The sequence below is a fragment of the Parus major genome, chromosome 11, assembly GCF_001522545.3.
Source record: "Parus major isolate Abel chromosome 11, Parus_major1.1, whole genome shotgun sequence".
Taxonomy (NCBI): domain Eukaryota; kingdom Metazoa; phylum Chordata; class Aves; order Passeriformes; family Paridae; genus Parus; species Parus major.
Window position 1 is genome coordinate 8,154,809 of NC_031780.1, and position 20,093 is coordinate 8,174,901.

The 20,093-nt window shown below is 46.7% G+C and overlaps 1 protein-coding gene across 2 annotated transcripts in view; it reads right to left on the reverse strand.

The window, feature by feature from the left end:
- GNAO1 (G protein subunit alpha o1) overlaps nucleotides 1-20,093 on the reverse strand; it is a 138,845-nt gene that overhangs the window by 4,772 nt on the left and 113,980 nt on the right. Inside the window, exons 5-8 of one of the 2 annotated variants that reach the window (XM_015639868.2) lie at nucleotides 19,251-19,379; nucleotides 18,403-18,532; nucleotides 10,126-10,279; nucleotides 5-6,119 (exon numbers count right to left, since the gene is read on the reverse strand). In XM_015639868.2, the coding sequence (XP_015495354.1) occupies nucleotides 5,932-6,119; nucleotides 10,126-10,279; nucleotides 18,403-18,532; nucleotides 19,251-19,379 (601 nt within the window). In that variant the 3' untranslated portion in view covers nucleotides 5-5,931. Of the gene's footprint in view, nucleotides 1-4; nucleotides 6,120-10,125; nucleotides 10,280-18,402; nucleotides 18,533-19,250; nucleotides 19,380-20,093 lie in introns of those variants that run through there. The other variant, XM_015639867.3, reaches the window with a different exon arrangement.

Sequence of the window (20,093 nt, forward strand, 5' to 3'; positions counted from 1 at the left end):
ACTCTCACACTAGAAAAGAGCTGGCACTTTATTAACATTTTGTAACTAATAAATACATTACCAACAGCCAATAAATTATTACAATAACTAATGCTCTATTAAACCAATGGACAGTCACTCTTCGTACAAAATTACAGTTAATACAGTTTGGGCCATCAAACATGCAGGAGAAATGATTCAGTGGGGAACCAGCAAAAGGAAATTGGTGACGGCCTCCGGCGATCCTTTGGGAAACGTGATGGGGAGCGGGGAGCCCAGAGGCAGGGTGATGGTCACTCTTCCCTTGTTGAGCTGAAGTGGGAAAAAGGAGGTGGGGGAATAGGGCTGAGGAGCACAAATTAGGGACTGGCTAATTAACAAAGCCATGGCTGGTGCTTAAACAACCTTATCTGCTTACCCAGCACCACCAGGTTGGTCTGTCACTGGAAAAGCTGGTGAGACTCAGGCACCGCTGAAAATGGTGCTTTGATCTGCCATGATCTCTCCTCCCCACCTCGAGCAGTGGCTTTAGCCCTGGAGGTTTTCCTGCACTACACTCAGGACTGGGTCTTAATTTCCAAGACACTGGGTGGAAGAGGGCCTGGGGCAGTCAGCATCCAGCCAGCTCCCAGCCCCTCTACCTCTTCTGGTTTCTCCTCCCTGTGCCTAGTGTCCATGAACAGAGCTGCCCTCTTGGGGAGATGGGGCTGCTTCTTGATTCCAGCTCCCCTTCCCTCTGCCTGCAGGCTGCCAGCTGGAGGCTTTGGTCCTCCTCTCACTAAGGCATCGGTGTTTAAGTGTTGCACTTGCTTGTGATTGCCCCTAAATAAAGATCTCACAGGCTGCTGTTTGGGGCACGAGGGGTCCTGTGCAAAGTCCTTTCCCATGGCCACATTCTCAGTATAACTAAATAGGTCACGTACCTATATCTGTCAGCATCAATTATTTCATGTCAGTGCTGGAGCTCGGAATGACATGGTAACCTCAGGTCTCAGGGAGCCTCGGGGTGCGTTTGCCTGCTCTTTCTGCAGGGAGGTAGAGGCAAGACTGCGCCTGCAATTTTGTGCCACTTGGTCTCTGCTTTCTCATGTGTGCACTGCGGATGGGAGTGAGTGATGGGTCTGGGTGCTCAGGGTGATGCTCAGTAACACCATTTCTACTGACCTTCATGTGTCCAGTGTCAGATCACTAACGAGTGTTTCAGTCTCCTTGGAAATGGTAGTGGAGTTTTTGGTGGTAAGCCTGAAGACAAACCATGAAAATACTCAAGCACACTCGAACTAAGCTTCTCTAATTGACTTGACAGATGGTCAGCCTTCTTCCCAGGAACTCAGCAACTCTCCCTGGCTCCAGGAGACTTTGTGACCACAAAAAGCTTGGGACATGTCACACAAACTAAGAGTGCAGGGTTGGTCCCTTTCCCAGCACTGACTGCAAATCCCCCAGGGGCGATGTCTGCCTTGTTGAGCTGCACAGCGAGGCAGGGTGCACGGGGACCTTCTGCAAAAGGACATCTTCTATGTCACATCCTGACCTCTCGGAGATTGCACTCCTGGACTGGGAACAAGGTCTGTTCCCTTGCAGGCAGGCACTGGGCTCATGCCACGATAGATTAAACCCACCAGATATGTTTTAATGGACATTAAAGACCGCCTTCATTAATACTTTTAGTGTCCTGTAAAACAAAATCACATCAATAGAGGAGGCACGGCGGGCTCCTCCAGAGGCTGCTCTCCCCTCCGTGGAGGGATAGGCTGGCTGGCCATCCAGGAAAGCTGGCTGAAGGCAAACTAATTCCGGTACAAAACTCCTGAGAGAGCCGTATCTGGCAGCGTTTCGGGGCAGGCTGTGCCCATGCAGGGCAGGGCAGCGGGGATGCACAGGCAGGGCCAGATGGCCGCGCTGAGCGCTCCCGCTGCGCTGCCGCTCCGCCGGGCTCCTCCGGCCCCCTGTGAAAACCACACCGTGTGCGACTTCTAGATGCAAGATTAAAAACTGCCTTTGGCAGTCTGGGGCTGTATTTTAGCGTGTGCTTTTGCAGTGCGTGGTTATTGCTCGCTCTCCCAACCAGCCCAGTTTATCCTCACAAGGAGCTCTGCAGCACAGCCCGGCAGCACTGCAGGACTTTCCTTGCACGGATGTCTCTATTTCATTGAAATTGTTGTTTAAATAAAGAAGCTATTTGCATTTTTGTGGTCTCATGGCTCCACAACCGACCACTGACTATGGAGCAAGTCGACAGGGAGCTTCCCTCTTTCTTTCTGCAGCTGTCTGAAGCGCATCATGAGTTGCTAATGCCACTTTCAATGCTGACACCCCTTGGATGCTTCTGCTGCTGGAACAGTGACTGAGTCCTAAAAAGGGCTTTTTTTTTTTTTGGTGTTTTGTTTTTTTGTTTTTTTTTTGCAAATTCCCACATTAGCTTTGAAGGGCAGCAGGATGTATAAATAGCTGTTTCAATTTTGTGCTTTCAAAATCTGTGCTCTGTGCCCTGCTAGGATTTCTGCTATGTGGAGACTGCAAATGAAACACAACTCTGGATCTCCGAGGGATTCAGAGCATGGCAATTGCAAAGCACAAAGGGCTGCTAAGAAAAGGGTTTTGAAGGCAGGTGATGTATTTCGAGGTACTTTTTAGGCAACTGCTGCAAGAATTGCTGGTGTTTAGGAAAAGCACGGGGCAAAAGATTGCCTGTGGAAGGCATGTCTGTCAGGAAGGGCTTCAGAGGATGCAGAAGCCAGCAGTGAGTAATAATTTGGCAGGCGTTCTGGAGACACAGATCTATGTGCGGCCATCAAGAGGGAGAAGTAGTAATGTTTAACACTGGAAGCATTTCATCTTCCAAAGGCTGTTTCCAGCATTTGTCAGTGAATCCTCATGACACTTGTGTGAGGGAGGGAATGTCAGCAGCAGCAGCTGAGATGAAGCTTTGGACACACAATATGTCAAATAAAATGAAAGAAGAGGCTCTGCGTGGCAACATTTCCTCTGCTTTTTCTCCCTTTTCTCCCCATGGGGCACCAGCTGTTGATGGTCACCAATGTGCCAGGGACCTGCTGGAGATGCAGAGGGGCTTGGACCTCCTGGCTGGCAAAGCTGGGAATGGGTTACCTGAATCCAGCCTGGAGAGTGGTAAAAGCACACTGAGCCAGCACTGGCCACTTGACTACATTTGGCAGTTCAGAGTTAATTTAAATTGTCTTTACCAAAATATTTCTGTCTGCTTTATGCTGGGAGCTCACGAAGCCTTGGTGTGGTGCTGTCTTCCCTGGGAACAGCTGCTGTTAATTATTTGCTTAGATAAAACATCATTCACAGCAAGAGGTGGCAACAGAAAATCTCCAAAACTCCAGTGCTTCTGATTAAATTCTTCTTACGGAGTTTAATGAAAGACCTGCATCCCTGCCAGCACCAGCCATCATCACTCTGGGTCCAGTGGTGACACACATTACATACCAAATGTAAGCAATGTGTGGTTTTTCTGCCCTGGGTTTGACACAACATCCATGTGGATGCTGGGTGTTTCTGCTGGGGCTCAGACAGATGTGTGGGTGGGCTGTGACATGAGGAGCAGACAGGAGCTCCTGGTTTTGCTGGCCAGCTCTTTGCAGGAGCCGATATCATTGGAGACATTTTAAGGCTGAGATGGTGAAGAGAATGGGTGCTGGCTTGTGCCACAGCAGAGAGGCAGGGAGTTGTGTTATTGCTGTTAGTGCCCAGCAGAGCAGCAGCAGGTCCTTGCTGTACAATAGTAAATGCATCATTTAATGCTCTCTAGGGGTTACTGACACTTACCAGCCATGCTGGGCTGTAGCAGGCTGGATGGGTGAGACTCCTCTGCAGGTCTTCCCAGCACTATCCTGGCAGAGCACAGTCCCTGATGGGGACTCTCCTCTGGCTCCCAGGTGCCCTTTTCTTCCCATCCTCTTTGTTGCCTCAATCTGCCTCGTCTCCCTTCTTCTGCAGCTTCTCTCCCAAAACGTTCCCTAAGCCTCTCCCACTGTCCTCACCCTTCTGTGCCACCATATGTGTTCCTGTCACTGCCTCCTGCACACTCACCTGGCCCCTCCCCTCTGGGCTGCTCTCACACCATCTCTCCTAAATGGGCACAGTGAGAAGAGATATTGTCTCTCTCAACCACAGCCCTGAGGAGACCTCCTGAGACCTGAAAGCCACTCCTAGATCAGGCTCCCAAGAGAGGATGGTTGAACTTCTGGCCACCCTGCAAAGATTCATGTTTTTCAAGATAATTGACTTCTAAAAGAGGCAGAGAAGAGGCAGAGATCAACGCTGCCCACCTGCCCCCAGGTGAGGTGGGCCCTGAGTGGGACCTCAGAGGTGGTTGTCTCACTCAGACAACAAACAAGCTTTTGGAGTGGACTTCTAAGAGTCCCTCCATGTCCACAGAGGTGACACCCCACCTCTCACATTCCCTTCTGCCTTCAACTCAGCAGCACCCAGAGTTCTTGGTGGTGGCCATATGTACCTCAGCCCACCTGCATTTGTCCTCTCCAAGTCCCTAGTTTTGCTGTGCTGGATGCTACCCTCACCCTTCCCACTCCTTTCCCCTGCCCTTCTGTCTTCCTTTCCTTGCACTTTTCCTTCCTACTCCATCACTTGACTCAAATCATCAATCTGAGCTCTCCCTTGCTATTGTTAACCATCCATTTCAGTGCAGATACTGGTAAAGAGGTGCCCTGACTGGAGACACCAGCCCTGGAGGCGTCTCTCTGGGATGCTCAGACAGGAGATGACACAGGAAAGCCACTGGCTTGTGCTCAGCCAAGGAGGCTCAGAGCACAAGCTTGGGCTTCTCAAGGGGTTTAGATGCCCAAGGGGTGATGAAGGGCCACAAGGTTCTTGCACACTTTGCTGCTACCCAAGCATGGGGAGGTTTTCCAAAGCACCTTTCCCCATCTCAGGGACCTGAAGGTCAGATTCTGCCTACAAGAAGCTGGGCTAAATATTTTTCATGCACCCCAGCATTTCAAGGCTGAAGTTTGGAAAGTGATGCCATGTGTGTGCAGGGGCAATCACCTCTGTTGAATGACTAAGGGTAGGAGGTGCTGTGAGAAAGGTCCTCAGGCTGGACTCCTTGTCAGGATGCCACCGAGTGTGGAGTCTCCATCAGGACACCATTCCTGGGGCATCTTCACTGCCTACACTCCAGGGGTCCCAGCCCAGCACCTCCATGGCCCCCATGGAAGTGTCTCAGAAATGGGTTACAGCAACCACTAGATAAATTTTACCATTAATTTTGAAAAACTTGAGTTGAAACTGCTACCAGTAATGAATGCTTTTAGACAAGGCTTAGTAGGCTTTGTTACTCAGACACCAGCAGAACTCGATATGGCTGTTGTACTTGTTCAAATAGCTGTCTGGAAAAAAGGAGAATGTACAAATCCAAGCTATGGTGGCTGCATTCAACACCTCCAGCTTTGGGGTCAGAACTGGAGCTGTAAAGTACCCTCAAAAGATCAGGTTGTATTTAGCACTTCTCAAAGGAATAGTGTTTTTAAGAAGGCAAATAACCAGAAGAATGAACAATATCCCTTAATTTTCAAGGCAAAAAAAACCCTTTTGGTTCCAAACTACACTGTTACTGACCAGTATTTTAAGGCTTTGATTTTTTTCTCTCTTTAAAACTGAAGTATTTTTGTCTTTTGGCAGTTGAAATGCACTTTGTGGGAAATGCGTTAGCTCCCTGCACAACACTGTGAGTTGGAACGGAGGAGTAGAACGGGGCAGCAAGGGAATGAACCAAAAATGAACCAAAATAAAATAAAATAGGTCTGGGGAAAGCAGAACTTGCTGCAGAGTTTTCTGGGACAGGAGGAGGGAATTATGTATTTCTTCCTTGTCATCTTCTGAGGAGGAAAAAAACAAGGAAAGGGAGGACCTGTCCGCGGGACCGGAGGATACTCCGGGCGGGTGCCAGGAGAGGAGGGTGCTTTAGTAGAGTCCGCATCCCCGCAGGTTGTTGGCGATGATGACATCCGTGACAGCGTCGAAGACGAACTGGATGTTGTTGGTGTCGGTGGCGCAGGTGATGTGAGTGTAGATCTCCTTGTTGGAGGACTTGTTCTTGCTCTCGTACTGAGTCTGGATGTACGCCACCGCCTCCGTGAAAGCGTTGGGGCCTGCAGGAGAGCCGAGGGGAAAGGAAAAAGAGTGGGTTAAAGCAACCCCGCGACTTGGAATCCGCAGGGTGCCTGTAAACACCCCGTAGGGGGGATGTGGGGAGCTTGTGTGGGCTGCTGCAGTCCAGGTGCCCTCTCTCCATCTCAGGGATGGGCACTGTTTCCAGCTGGGATTGCTGCCAGGCAGGAGATGCCCCTGACTGTCAGCTCAGCTGTATTTTTATTCTGAGTTGCTGTTTATAGTCTACAGAGATGACATGGATGAGGGAGCTGAGCGTTAAACAGGCTATGATGGAAGAAATTCCACATCATGGTGACAAAAAAGAGAAGAAACCTGCCAGAAATACAGTGAGTGCTTGAGTGCTTGACCTAGGGAAAAGGCTTAGCTTTTTTCTTTTTTTTTAGATTTTTTTTTTTTAATTAAAGCTTCAGTTTTTGATGGAAGAGTTAATATGAATTGAGGGCAGTATTGGTAGCTGTGTCCTCCTTACCCTAAATCATTAAGAGAAAGAGACATAAAAAGATCCAACCTCTGTTACAGGGCAAAATGGGCTTTTCTCAAAAAAACCCCAAACCCAACAAAAAGGCTGATGGAGAATGTCCCTTTTTTTAGGAATTAGGATTGCAGTATTTTCTGCTACAGCCAAGACTAAAAATCATGCTGTGAGGTGTTTCTTGTTTTGATTTATAGAGACATCTTTGCCAAACCTCATTAACCCTCAAATTTAGTGTTCAAAAAGCTTAGAAGGAGTCATGCAAATGAGTAGATCCTTTCTCTTCTGGCCAGCTCCAACCCTGCTCACACACACAGCTCCACCTGGGCACCTCCTTAAGGCTGATGAAGGCTCTGGCTGGCCTGGAGTGCAGCTCCCAGCACTGCCAGGCACTGCCTGACCCCCAAAAGGCTCCACAGCAGTAATGCCGCTACTGCTTTTGGGTCCCTTTCTCTCCTTGATGCTTTACTGATGGGAAATGCTGTTATGTGCTAGAGAGAAGCTTACTGGGGCTGGAGATGTGCTTGGTGGAAGGCAGATGCTCTGGGAAATCCCACTTGCACACACATGCACTGCTAGTTGAAGACACAAGTTCACAAAGACCATGGGACTTGAGAATAAGTGTGAAGTAAAAGAAGCAAAGTTTTTTCTGGGAGCAGATTCTTGCATGAAGAGCTGTGTAAAGAATCAGTTCCACATGCTGAGCACAGCCAGGAGGGTATTTTATGAACAGGAAGTTGGTTGTTCAAAGGCATGAGGATTTAGATGCTTGATTCTGTGTACAAGAGTAGGGAATCACTAATGCCAGCTTGGTTTAAATCAAGCCATGGATTCTGCTGCTGCTTTACTAAGTATTGTGGATTAGTTAAAAGCATGAGTGAATTAAGGGGATGGAAACAGTGCTCCAGCAAACAGCAGGCAAATTCGTGGATGCAGTCTTCTAATAATTCCCTGTCAGCAGAACTAATGGACATCAGAAATTTCATTTCATTAAAAGCATTTTGTGGAATCTACTTGTGATGTTGAAAGTCTGCCTGCTCAGTTCATAGGCTTTTATCAAATAATTATTTTTAACTCCAGGGCAACATTCTAATAATGTTGCTTTTTCATGAGGCCAGGAGGGTTTCATCCTGTGGGCTGTGGCCAGCAAAGCAGGGGCGAGCAGGCTGAAGTGTGCTTGGGTCTAAAGCCTGGGCTGAATGTTAGCACAGCCAGCTTTTAACAGCATTGCTGAACACCTGGGGGTGAGATAACTCCTTACCTCAGGTCCCTCTTGGATCAGTAAAAGGACTTTCAGCAGTCAGACTTCCTGTCCTCTCTGATGGCACAAGAGAGACAGGAGATCTGTTGAGGGTCTCTGGTGTTGTGAGAACTCCCAGCTTCCAGAAAACCATCTTGAAGGAATTTAGAGTACCTTCAGGGTCCCCTGAGACTTGGAGAAGATTGTTTTGGTTCACTGGTGGCTGAAGTGCTCCAGATAGAAGCTTTGTTTTCCTCTGTTTAATCAGCCAAGAGCTTAGCTCCATGTGTATGAATGTTTGCCTCCCACAGTGAACTTCCCTCTTGGGCTGGTATCCCTCGGGAACGAATATCTAAAATGACATTCCTTCTCATTCTAGGCTCTCTGACATCAGGGGCTCTGTAAGAATGCTATTTCAGACTGAGGTTTCTGGGAGATGACAGTGAAGACCTACAAAACCAGCTGCACAAATGTGATCAGGAAGGAGTGAGAGGTGAAGGTTTGCTTCACTGAGAAAAGGGAAGAGGACATGACCGAAACCACCCAGTACACAGAAGCACTGCTATAAAGAAGATGGTGATGAGCTGCTCTACAAGCCATCCAAAAGCAGCAATCTAATTTGCAACCAGGAAAATTTGGGGTAGGCATTATTGTGAGCTCAGCTGTAAAGACTGAAATTTCCATGATTAGATCTTTTCAGACAAATGTGTCAGGAATATGTTGGTTCTGTCTGGACCAAGCAGATGACTAGATGGCTGAAATGTGCTGGTAGTGATAAACACCAAAATCTTCCCCACAGAGGAAGTCTGCAGATGTTCTGAAGTCAGCTGGAGTTATTCAGCTCCATGGCCACAGACCATTCAGCCCAAAGCAGCCATGAAGGATCACTTTTGTCTATTCACAGTGAAAAATCGAGTGCTCAGAGATAAGAAGCTCTGGTTAATAATTTGTTGGCCTGCCCAGAACTGTGACACTCCTGGTGCTCCTGGTTCACAACTGTGTTTTCTGACAAAGAGATTGGCTTCTCTCTCTGTCGGCTTGATTCATCTGGATGTCTCCAGTGAGTTTAAATAATTCATGACGATAAAAGTTTATTTTTGTGCCATCTCAGAATGGTAATGAGGGTTTGTGGAAGCTGGCGAGATGCAGAGGGAAGCAGCGGAGTGCAGCTGCAGCCTTTGCATGGGTGATGTATTCCCATCATTAGCGGGTCAGATGCCAGGCAGGCAGCAGGAGCGGGGGCTTCTTGCACACTGCCCATCCCAGAGCTCCTACTCTCAACTCCACGGATCACAAAGGCCTCCTTCTCCCCAGCCAAACTCAGTGTATGGCTCACTGTGGCTCTCCTCTGTCTGCACTATGGGTTAAGAGGTGTGGGAAGATCAGAATCTTTTCTACTTCCATTTAACTGGAAGTGTTTTCATGTCCAGACACTTGTCGTTGGCAAACCTGAGAACAAAACTGGGGACTCTTCAACTAATGTGATGAAAATGTATTGCTAGTTTTGAAGCAGCCAAGCTGTGAGACCTGCTGTCTGCATGCTAGAGGGCTGATCATGGAATCATAGAATGGTTTGGGTTGGAAGGGATCTTTAAAAGTCATCTAATCTAATCCCCCTGCAGTGAGCATCTTCAACCAGGTCAGGTTGCTGAGAATCCCATCCTGCCTGGACATGAAAATTTCCAGGATCATGATGATCCTACAGCCCTGCAGCCTGTAAGTGGAGAAAGTGGTCAGGAACTGCAGAGGGATTCTTCTTGTGGCCATAAGGGAGCATGTTGGGTAAAAGAAAGGAAAGATCAAAGCTGAACTCGACAGCCTAACAAACCCTGTGTGTTGATCTCCTGGAGACCAGTAACCCATTTATAATGGTTACACTCACTGCACCTTTCTGAGAGACCTGTAAGAAGGTTCATGATCCTGTGTGACACAGGGAACTAGTGCACACAAGTTCAGGGAGTGCACAGTGGCCCCACACCTGCAGGTGCTGGCCTGGCATCAAACCCGCTGTTGAGGCCGAGGTCAGACACCTGAATCAGCGGTGGTGGCCCTTTGCCAGCAAAGAACTTGGGTCAAGTCATCCTCCTGCTTTTTGTGGACCATGGTGGGGGTGGTCCTTTGGCATGTACTGAAATAAAACCTGCAGGGAAGCCAATGGGAGCTCTAGCTCTGCATCTTAAGCCTCGTTGCCTGCGATACACTACAGCATCAGCCTGGCTGGGGAGAGCTCTGTGGTCCCTTTGCTCTATTCCTGTACGACATTTCTCATTACCTGTGTACTCAGGAAAGCAGATACTCAGTGGAGATTTCTTAATTTTCTCCTCAAATATGTCCTTCTTGTTTAGAAACAGGATGATAGATGTATCTGTGAACCATTTGTTGTTGCAGATGCTGTCAAAAAGCTTCAGAGATTCGTGCATGCGGTTCTGCAATAGAAAGGAAAGATCACATCAGGCCAAAGCCAGCGACCCAGGCATGTTCAACATGTAGGGAAATCTAAAATAACTAAATTAAGGAGGAAAGCAACAAAAAAGAAAATCTACAATATACATAATAAATTTATGTATACATACAGCTGAACATATACATACACAGATGCAATTCCTATTACATTTGACATACAATTAGTAACTTAAGGGCATTTAACAATACAGAGCTGTTTTGATTTTGCATAACATTAATTTACAGGATCCCAGCTCATAGAAATCATCATGCACCATGCATGGATGGAGAATTATTTTTGCCCTTTGATCAGATTTATGTGCCGGTGTAGCTCATGCAGATTTTCTAAAACATTTTCAATAATTTTTCTAGAATGTTTTTTCCACTTTCTCAAATGTGTGCGCCACACAACTGGTTGGTTACATTAACCAAGGACTGGTAGATCCTTGAATTAATCTAGAGTTGGAAGCAGATATCAAGGTGACATAATTTTGGAAATGACCTTGCCGTGACCTTTGCCTGGTTTTGTTATTTTGTTTAGTGTTGTCTGTTGCTGGGCTTTTAATTTTTAAACTTTTTTGTTTTAGTTCTCTTGGAAGATGGCTCAACAGAAAGTGTCTCACAGGGAGGAAAAAAGGTGAAAAAGGAAGAGAAAATAGTATAAAAAGGAAAAACGTAACAAAGAACATCTAAGAACAACCAGACTAGAAGTCAGGCAGCTACCACCGGTGTTAGCTCATGCCTCTAGAAGAAGATTAGCAGATGTGCCATACATTCAAACGTACGCACAGCGAGAAGTCAGCTTTTTGGTTATAGGTCATGCAAAAAAGGACACAGAAAAGGAGAGAGATAAGAGGAATGAAAAAACCAGACCAGTTAGAGAGTTGCAAAGTCCACCACATGGGTTTATGGTGGTGGAAAGAGCTCACGGCAAAGTCAACCAAGTGTCATGTTCCCTGCTGCTTTCAACTCTCAATTCGGTTTTTCTTTTTTTTTTTTTTTCTCAGTTCAAGAGAAGCTTCATACCTGCCAAATTTGGTTGGTCTCTCAAATGCTCATTTTTTGGCCTTTGTTTGGCTAGATAAGGTCAGACGGCCGAGGAAAAGCTGTGGAGGTGCCGAGGCTGGCGACGTTTGGCGCCGAGGCTGACGCCGGAGTGCGCACGCCGGTTGCGTGGCCATCTCTCAGCCGGGAGCCGGGTAGCGCAGAGAGCAGGCGCGGTGAGGACGAAGCACACCCAAGAGTCAGGGGGTTATCAAAGGCAAAGCATGGTACAGACCAGACCGGCTCCTCGGCTTTTCCCAGCGGGATCTCCTTAGGACAGCACTCCCCAAACCCACCAGTGCACGTAAGAAACCGGTTACAGCCATCACCACAGAGACACTGGAGAGAACGGGGCTGCACGGGCTTGTTACTGGAGGGTTTTTGGGGTGGGTGCAGCATGTCCTGTTGCCCCCAGCCCTAGAATTGGGACTGTGGAGTGGTACATGAGTCAGCCAGGGGCCTTCACCCCTCTCCCACTCCATTTCACACCTGTGCTGGCATAAAATTGAGCCCAGCACTTCACTGGTTAATACATTCCTTTTCATTGATATGCTTTAGCGTCTACTGAATGTTTTAGATAGACAGAAGAGGCTCCATGGATGAAAGAAACATCTGATCCAGCCCAGAGTGAAACAGGACACGTGTGATTTGCTGTGCCCTGTCTTGAATGACCGCCCATTTCCCCACCATTTGTATCGACACACGGGGACGACGCGATCACATAAAGACGTAAAAATGCATTTGCTCATTGGGTCTCAGCTGCAACATGTTGCTTATCTGGATCATCCTGTGCCTGTGGGTATTTTTTTGCTAACCCATTTGGTACTGACTGGTGTGAGAGCCCCTGGAGCAATGCTCCTCTTTGCTACTTGTGGTGCCAAAATTGTAACACATAGAAACCTGGTGGACAAAGGTTTTGTGCAGGAGGTCCTTTGGATACCCAAAGCCTTTGGGAGGAAAGAATGAAGTGGAGGGTGGTCAGGGGAACAGAAAGCAAATATAATTAACCATTTTTTAAAGCAGGGTCCCTCACAGAACATTTTAAATGACATTTTTATCATTCTTGCTGATTTAAACTAAAAGGGTTCAGAAACACGTGAATACTGCTTGTGGGCTAAAATCACAGCTCATCCTCAGCAGCCATCAGGCCACCTGGACAGCCTCGTGCCATGGCCACCACACTGCACAGCCCTGGTGGACAGCTGAGGGGTGAAACTGCTCTTCATGGCATGGGAGTACCACCGGTGACATTGGGTTTGTCTAAGAAACAGAAACAGAGGACTTCTGAGCTGGGCTTCATGGTTAGGTGAAGCCAACTTTTCTGCAGTTGTAAGATATGTAAGGATCCTACAGAAGTCCTCTTACTTCTCCTATCCAGCCTGATCAATTTTTATTAAATGCATGTTAGGAGACAAGACTGTTTTTCCAAGACATAGCGACTCTTAATGTTCAGTGATAACCAGAACATAAAGATCACAAAATCAAATACACACAGCACAAACCAATACATCCCACTACAACATGAGGGTTACACTAAATGACCTCTATTCCTTTCAGATTCCAGAAACAAGGTTCAAAGCTTCCTAAGGCTGTATGACCTGGATTTCTGATCTCTACATGTTGATTTTTCCTCCAGCTTTGCCAGTCAGACAAATAAACATAAAGAACTACTCTGCCCACTCATTTATGTGGGAAATGTTTTTGTCTTAAAATCCACCTTTTCCTTCCCCACCACTAAAGAGAAGATGACATTATTCCAAAGCCAGAAGATGACATTATTCAAAAGCCATAAATTGCTTTCTTTGTGTGTTGTAAAGGTGCAGAGCAATATTCTGGTGAGCAGGCACAGATGCTTCTGTTGTCATAACTGGATGCCATATGGGACATGCTGTTCCCTCCCAGGAGTGCTTCTGGGAGCCTACACATGGTCATAGGCTGTCCTGGTGCTGGCTAGCATCAGGAATCCTCACTATCTCCCTTTCCCTTCCCAACTGTTACTAGCTCAATAGATGTTTGTAGGAGCCCTCCAACAGCCCAGGCAGACCCAGGTGCAGAGGCAAGGACGAGGAAACAATGTCTGGGTAACATATGTAAAAGGACAGAGTGCTGCTAAAGGAGGATTGAGAAGTTAAATCCTCCAAATAATTCCCCTCCTCCCAGTAAACCCACAGTGGAAGAGCAATTTAGTCCCTTAGAACTTGCCTGGGGCCCCTTTCTGCTGTGATGGGGCAGATGTGCCTATTCTGCTAGGAGGCACTAAAGGTTATGCTCCTCATACTTTTAGGTGAAGTGACACAAATTATTTCACCTGCTTTTGGACCCATCATGCTGCTTTTTCTCATTTTATGTTGGGTCTATCATTAAGGTATCTATCAGACATTAATTTCTTAATGTCACTTCCTATTTCAAAATTGGTATTTTAAATCCTTATTACACAGGCAAATATTTTGTACCCCAATAAGAAAAGCAGCCCTAACAACCATATTAGAGGAGCAACCACTTGCCCATGCATACTCAAAGTCCAGTTAACTTTTCTTGCACAGGACAAGAGACAGAACTGCTCATAGCTGAGTTCAGATGTCATTGCAGACCTGTGTTCCCATCACTGATGTGAAGAGCAAACAGCTTTTCACTCAGCATGAGGGAGAAAGGATGCTGCGGTCAAGACTCTGTCCAAGCAGAAACACACTCATAAAAAAACACTTTTTTTTTTTTTACCAGAGCATGGGAGGAGAACCGGTGTTTTCTGCAACACCCAGTTGATTCAGTATTTTCTGTTTTCCTTGGTGATTAAGTGCTAGCTGTCACGCGAACTAAATGGACACTGATGGTTATCCTAAGCTCAGTAATTCCATATTCCCCCTCCTGCTTCTATTTCCTAAAATGTCCAAGCCACTTTGGCTTGCTTTGTCACTCCTAAAGCAATTTCTCATCACTGCAGCTCCATTTTCCTTGCCCAATGGCATCAGAGAGAGCACACTAAGCAGGTCATGCAGTGCAATACAAACCAACAGGCCAACACTAATGCACACCAAGGGTTACCAGCACGGAGCCTTCCACCCACCCCATCCTCAGCAATGGGGACACAAACAATACTTGCATCTCTTGGCTAGATATGGTTGACCTAAATATCTAAGCTTCAGAGGCAGCAATGTGCAGCTTCAACATCTCCCTCTCTTGCCATGACTCCTTTGAATTTGTAAGGTAAAAAACCAGAGGATAGTCTCAGTTCCCATGGCAGATCCCATTCCATTGCTGTTTTTAAAAAAAATCCATTAGGAATTCTATTTAGAAAGAACAATGGAAATCTACCTTTGTGAATCATCTTCTCTAGTTTTACTGAGTGATATGACTGCCCCTCTCTCTTCCCAGATTACAGAGGTGAGGTTTTCCTTCTGTAACTTCAATTTATGAAACAAAAAGATAACTCACAAATGAGACAAAACAGCCTTGTTATGCAAAGACATAATCCAGGGAGGTGTTCTGCCACGTAAAGCAGAATATTCCCACTGTGTAAAAATATGGCAGGGAGCCTGGCAGTTCTTTGTGAAGGATTTGGCAGAGGCACAGGCAGGTGTAATACGCAGAGGGTGCCTTGTGCATTGGATGGGCTGGGCAGAGGGCACCATTTTGCCACAGGAGCTCTGGCTTGGCCTATGGCCGGCAGCAATGGGACTGATGAAGACATTGCTTGAATCTCTCTCATGCCTTGTTCCTCTCCCCTGGGAGCTGGGCATGCAGGGACACAGTTTAGATCTGCCAACAGCAGCATAAGGTGTTGGAAGCAACCAGGAGAAGAAGAGTTTCTGTGAAAAGCGTGATCTTTATGGGTGTATGGGCCTAAAAATCACAGATGCAGAAAGTTTTCTTTGTTTTCTTTATGTCTTTCTGATCTGGATACAGGGAAGTACTTGCTTTCCTCAGCTCCACTGTGTGGCTCTTTGTGACAGGGAATTAGAGAGAAAACACATCCCTTAGAAAAGACTGCATGGCCTTAAGGAGCAGGGACAGCTTCAAACACAACAGTCTTGTTTGAACCTGCTGTAGGAGGATGAGTGCTCAGTCTTTTAAAACAAGGAGCACAATAACCCACAAAACAACTTTACAAGCATAGAGCTGTGTTTAAATTTTAAGGGCAGGGATAAGCCAGAGTCTTTCACCCAGCCTTGTTTAACTGGCTCTTTGGAAATTATTCCAAATTAACCTGTTTGAGAGCTTATTTCAGTGAGACAAGCTGTCTCACCTGGAGCTTACCAAGGTGATCCTGGTCCATGTGATGCTGATTGCATCTGAACTTCAGTTTCCACCACCTGAAGTGTGGTTTGACTTAGACAAGTGCAAAAAGCACCTGTGAAATCCTGTGCTTGTTGACAACAGGGTGTTGAGTGCAGGAGGAGAAGCCATTCTCCACATGCACCCAGCTTTGGAAAGGTTTGTTTGGATGCTGATACGCAGTTGGGCTCTCTCCCTCTCATGGCTCCATGACAGCAATGAAAGCTCTCTGCAAGTCCTTTCATACTCATGGAGACATCTGTACAGTCCCCAAACGTTCAGTGGCTCAACACAGCTGCAAGTGCCTGGACTGTAGTATCTCAGAAAATGAAGCTGGAGGAGCAGCATCCAGCTCACTTTCTCAGCTGCCTCCTCTTTGTGTCTTCCAAGTGAGAAGCAATAAAAGCTGATTGACGTCATTAAAGCCAGCAGATGTGACGGATGCAGACAGCAAATCAGCTGACTGAGGAGATGCTGTTTTACTGCTGGGTTTTTGGAGAGGCAATACATTACCAAGGAGGGGGCCAAATGCTTGGGGGTTCACCTGGGAGAGGTCAGGCTCTGTGGGTTTTCCACGTTTTCCACCTGCCATTTGTGATGGGAATATAATAGGGCAGGCAAGATCCAACACCACTGTTTTTTCCTAAGTGCATTGGACTTGCTCGGGGTTGTTTATTTGGGTTAGGCAGGGGCGTCCTGCCGGTGTGGTGGTGGCAATGCCTTTCCCCACTTATGCCGAATGTGTAAATGAGCAGCAGCTGCCTCTGCCCTCCTGTTGCTCAGCATCCCCCGAAATGTGTTGTGAACAGGGACTGAAATAGCAAGCAAATGTCAGTGCTGTGCCAGAGCTGCACCAGGCTGCTCTCCTGCTGCAAAGGGAAAGTTGGAGATGCATAAATTCCATTTTCTGCAGCGTGGCACTTCAGGGGGGAGACTGAGCTGGCTGCGAGGTGGTGCTGGGTGAGGGACAATCATTGGCAGGGCTCTCCCCAGGAGAGATGCTCTAACCTCCAGCTCAGAGGAGCAGAGTTAAGGCTGACATTTAAAAATGGCATTGGCATTCAGGCCATTCCATTTTGTGCTCCATGGCTTTGAATCACAGGCTCTGACTTGTGTAGATGGGCATCCAAAGGTGATCTGTATTAAAAGCTGTCTTTGGCTTCACAATTTGGGTGCCATGATCCAAGTTATACCTAGAGAACACCTTGCTCTCTATTCATATCACAGCTTTGCTCCCTGTCCCCATCCTCTCCCTCTGTGCTCTTGTGTGTCTCCTGGCTGATTTTGCTGCCTAGTTGTAGAGCTCTACAGTGCTGAGCTAATGGCTGGATTTTTCAAATCACATCAGGAGATTTTGGTTCCTTCCCACTAAATCCTACAGTGCTGAGCATCCTTGAATGTATCAGGGCCAGGGTCAGAGGGAGAAGACAACTGGGGATTATAAATAAGTGGACATGACAGGATGTAGCATGTCTCAGTCAGTCTGGAAGGAGACACAGTCATGATCACAGAATCACAAGGACCATCCAATCCAACTCCTGGTCCTGCACAGAACAACCCCAAGAGTCACACCATGTGCCTGAGAGCATTGTCAAAATGCTTCTTGAACTCTGTCAAGCTTGGTGCTGTGACCACTTCCCTGGTGAGCCTGTTCCAGTGCCTGATCACACTCTGGATGAAGAACCTTTTCCTAATTTCCAGCCTAAACTTCTCCTTGACACAGCTTCATGCTATTACCAATCCTGTGACTGGTAATGTTAACATCACCCAGAATTCTGGCATCAATATGGTTCAAACAACCAGGTGATTTCATCAAAGAGTGTGCTAGAGCTCATAAACCTGGCTCAGAGGCTAGAAACCACAGTACCTCCTAGTCTTTTTGGGACAAGACAAGTGTCACCTAACAGCAATCTTTCCCTGGATTCCATCTTCATCCACAGCTTTCTGCAAACCTGACATCTTTATCAATATGAGAATAAAAAGCCTCAGAGAGACAGAGCTGGCAGGAGTGAGCACTCCATGCTGTTGCTGCAGATTGGGCACCAATGAAATCATTACTTAGTTTGAGTATGGCCTCCAATTCCTTTTCATTAACTGGGTACCCAGAGTAGTTGTCATTAGTCCCAAAAGACATGCATCACCATCATATTGAATGAATGGTCAGAATATAGTAATGAGTCTTACTGCATCCTTTTTTGTGTATTCAAGTCACTTGTATTAATTGCACCCTAATACCAGGGAGCACACAGGTCCTCACCAGCTTTATTTCCAGATGGTATTTTGAGCCTAATGTCACAGTGGGAAGTCATAAAATCTCTCCTAGAGCAAATTACCTGAGGACTCAAATAGTTCCATTGTCACTAAGGCAAACGGATTTCTGTAGCCTGAAGAAATCAGTTATATTCCTGGGCTGGGCCCCAGGCTCACACTGCTGTCCTGCACCTCTGCACCATGGTCTGACTGCTTCCCTGATTTAAAGCCCTCCCAGCTCTATCCTCTTGCTGGTTATAGCATCCTGTAATGCATTTTGAAAACACAGGTTGGCTAGAAAGGAGAAGCAAACCACTATGCCTTTACCAGTGTAAGGAAGCATTACCTGGGCACACAGACTTCATGTCAAAGAGTGTGAAGGAGGAGAGATCTCCCCAGAATTTCAGAATCAAGGGGGAGTGACGGACAGAAGCACATTACTGTAGCAGCCCAGGGAGCATTTGGCGATCTCTGAGGAGCTGCTGGCTTTGCAGTATCCCATAAAGAGGTGTTGGGGCCTCCAAGACCCAGTTAGACTCACCGTGGTTTCGTCTTCATGGAGGACCTGGTCGTAGCCACTCAGCGCGACACAGAAGATGATCGCTGTGACATCCTCAAAGCAGTGAATCCACTTCTTGCGTTCTGACCGCTGGCCCCCGACATCGAAGAGCCTGCAGCACAGGGGGGAACCATCACCACCCACTCCTCCCTAGTTACCAGGGAACTTCAGCATTCTGGGCATTCTCTGACCACATGGGTCCTGGGAGGCTCCAAACACAAAGCAGTGGGTCTTTCACCACTACCTTGGTCTTCTCCTCCAGAGTCTGCAGCTGAGGAGGACTGGGAGGAGCAGTTACAGACAGGGATGGGGGGATCTGTGGGAGAGCCTTGAGCAGTGTGCTAGTCCCAGAGGGTCTGTGGAGGTGGAGACCACACACTCTTGACTTTTATATGCTCTAAATACTGTTTGTGTGTGGCCTTCTGTCTTTGTACCCTCTTCTTGCTACTGGATGGCATCATGAGAGTCAATGTGTTGTGTTAACTACATGTGACTAACCCACTTAAGAGAAAAGATCTGGCCAAATATCTTTATGTTTATGAGCCTTGATCAGATTTGGGGGTCAATCTTGTCTTATACATTCCATCAAAGAGGTGTTGTTTGGGTTAGAAGAAGCTTCCAGGAGCTTCTGTTTTACAGGCAGTAACTTTCAAGACAGGATTGCCAAACTTTTCATATTGTTGACCCTCCAAAATGCTGTGGAGCATTCCTTTCTGCAGTGGGAGCTGTCCATGCATTAACCAGCAATTTAACAACTCCTTTAGGAGCTATGGGGAAACCCTGTGATAAAATAGTTATGCTGAAAATTTACTGTACAGTTTTAGACTAACCTGAAGTGGAGGTTTTTGAATGTGAAATGGGTTTCTACGATGCCAGTTGTTTTGACCCTGGTTCGGAGGATATCCTGCTCCGTGGGCTGGTAGTCTGCAGCTCCAATTCGATCTAAGCTGTCTAGGTAGCTAAGAGAAAGGAAAAGAAAAAGAAAACAGCTAAGAATAAGACACACATTAATCTTTGTCAATCTCAGATGAATCCTTCAGCTTCCTATTAATCTTTTTCAATCTCATTTTTCATGGCTGAATGTATCGTAACTAAAGGGAAAAAAAAGATTCCTATTCTGGGGAAAAATAAACATCAGTAAGCTAAGCATAAAATCTGATAGGGAACTGAAAGCAGGAAATTAAGCATGGTGTGTTGTGAGTACCGCCTGCAATCTGTGAAAATACACAGCTTTAATATTAACTTGGTATTTTTATTCCCTGAGGAACAAGGGTCCAAATCAGTCCATTGTTCTGGATCCTGTACACACACCTTTTTCTGCAAGGGTTTATTCAGACAAGAGGTTGGAGCATACAGGTCTTGCTCCCAAAACATACAGGTTGAGTCCCCTTTGGACATGCCTCTCTCTGTGCTGGGAAGGGAGGGAGAGACATGCCATGCCTTGCTTTCAGTCAGCTCAAATGAAGGGAGATGAATCTACACAGGTGAGTTGCTGCTTCAGTTCAAAATCCAGCATAGGGCAGGAGATGCAGCTCTTGGAAAGAATCCAGGACTCCACTTAAAGTGTCTTAATCTGGGAGCACAACCTGGGGCTTTGGGGGAACAGAGAGGAAATTTAGCTTCTAAATCTCTAAATTCTTGGACAGTTTAAAACATGTAACTTTATTCTGCTT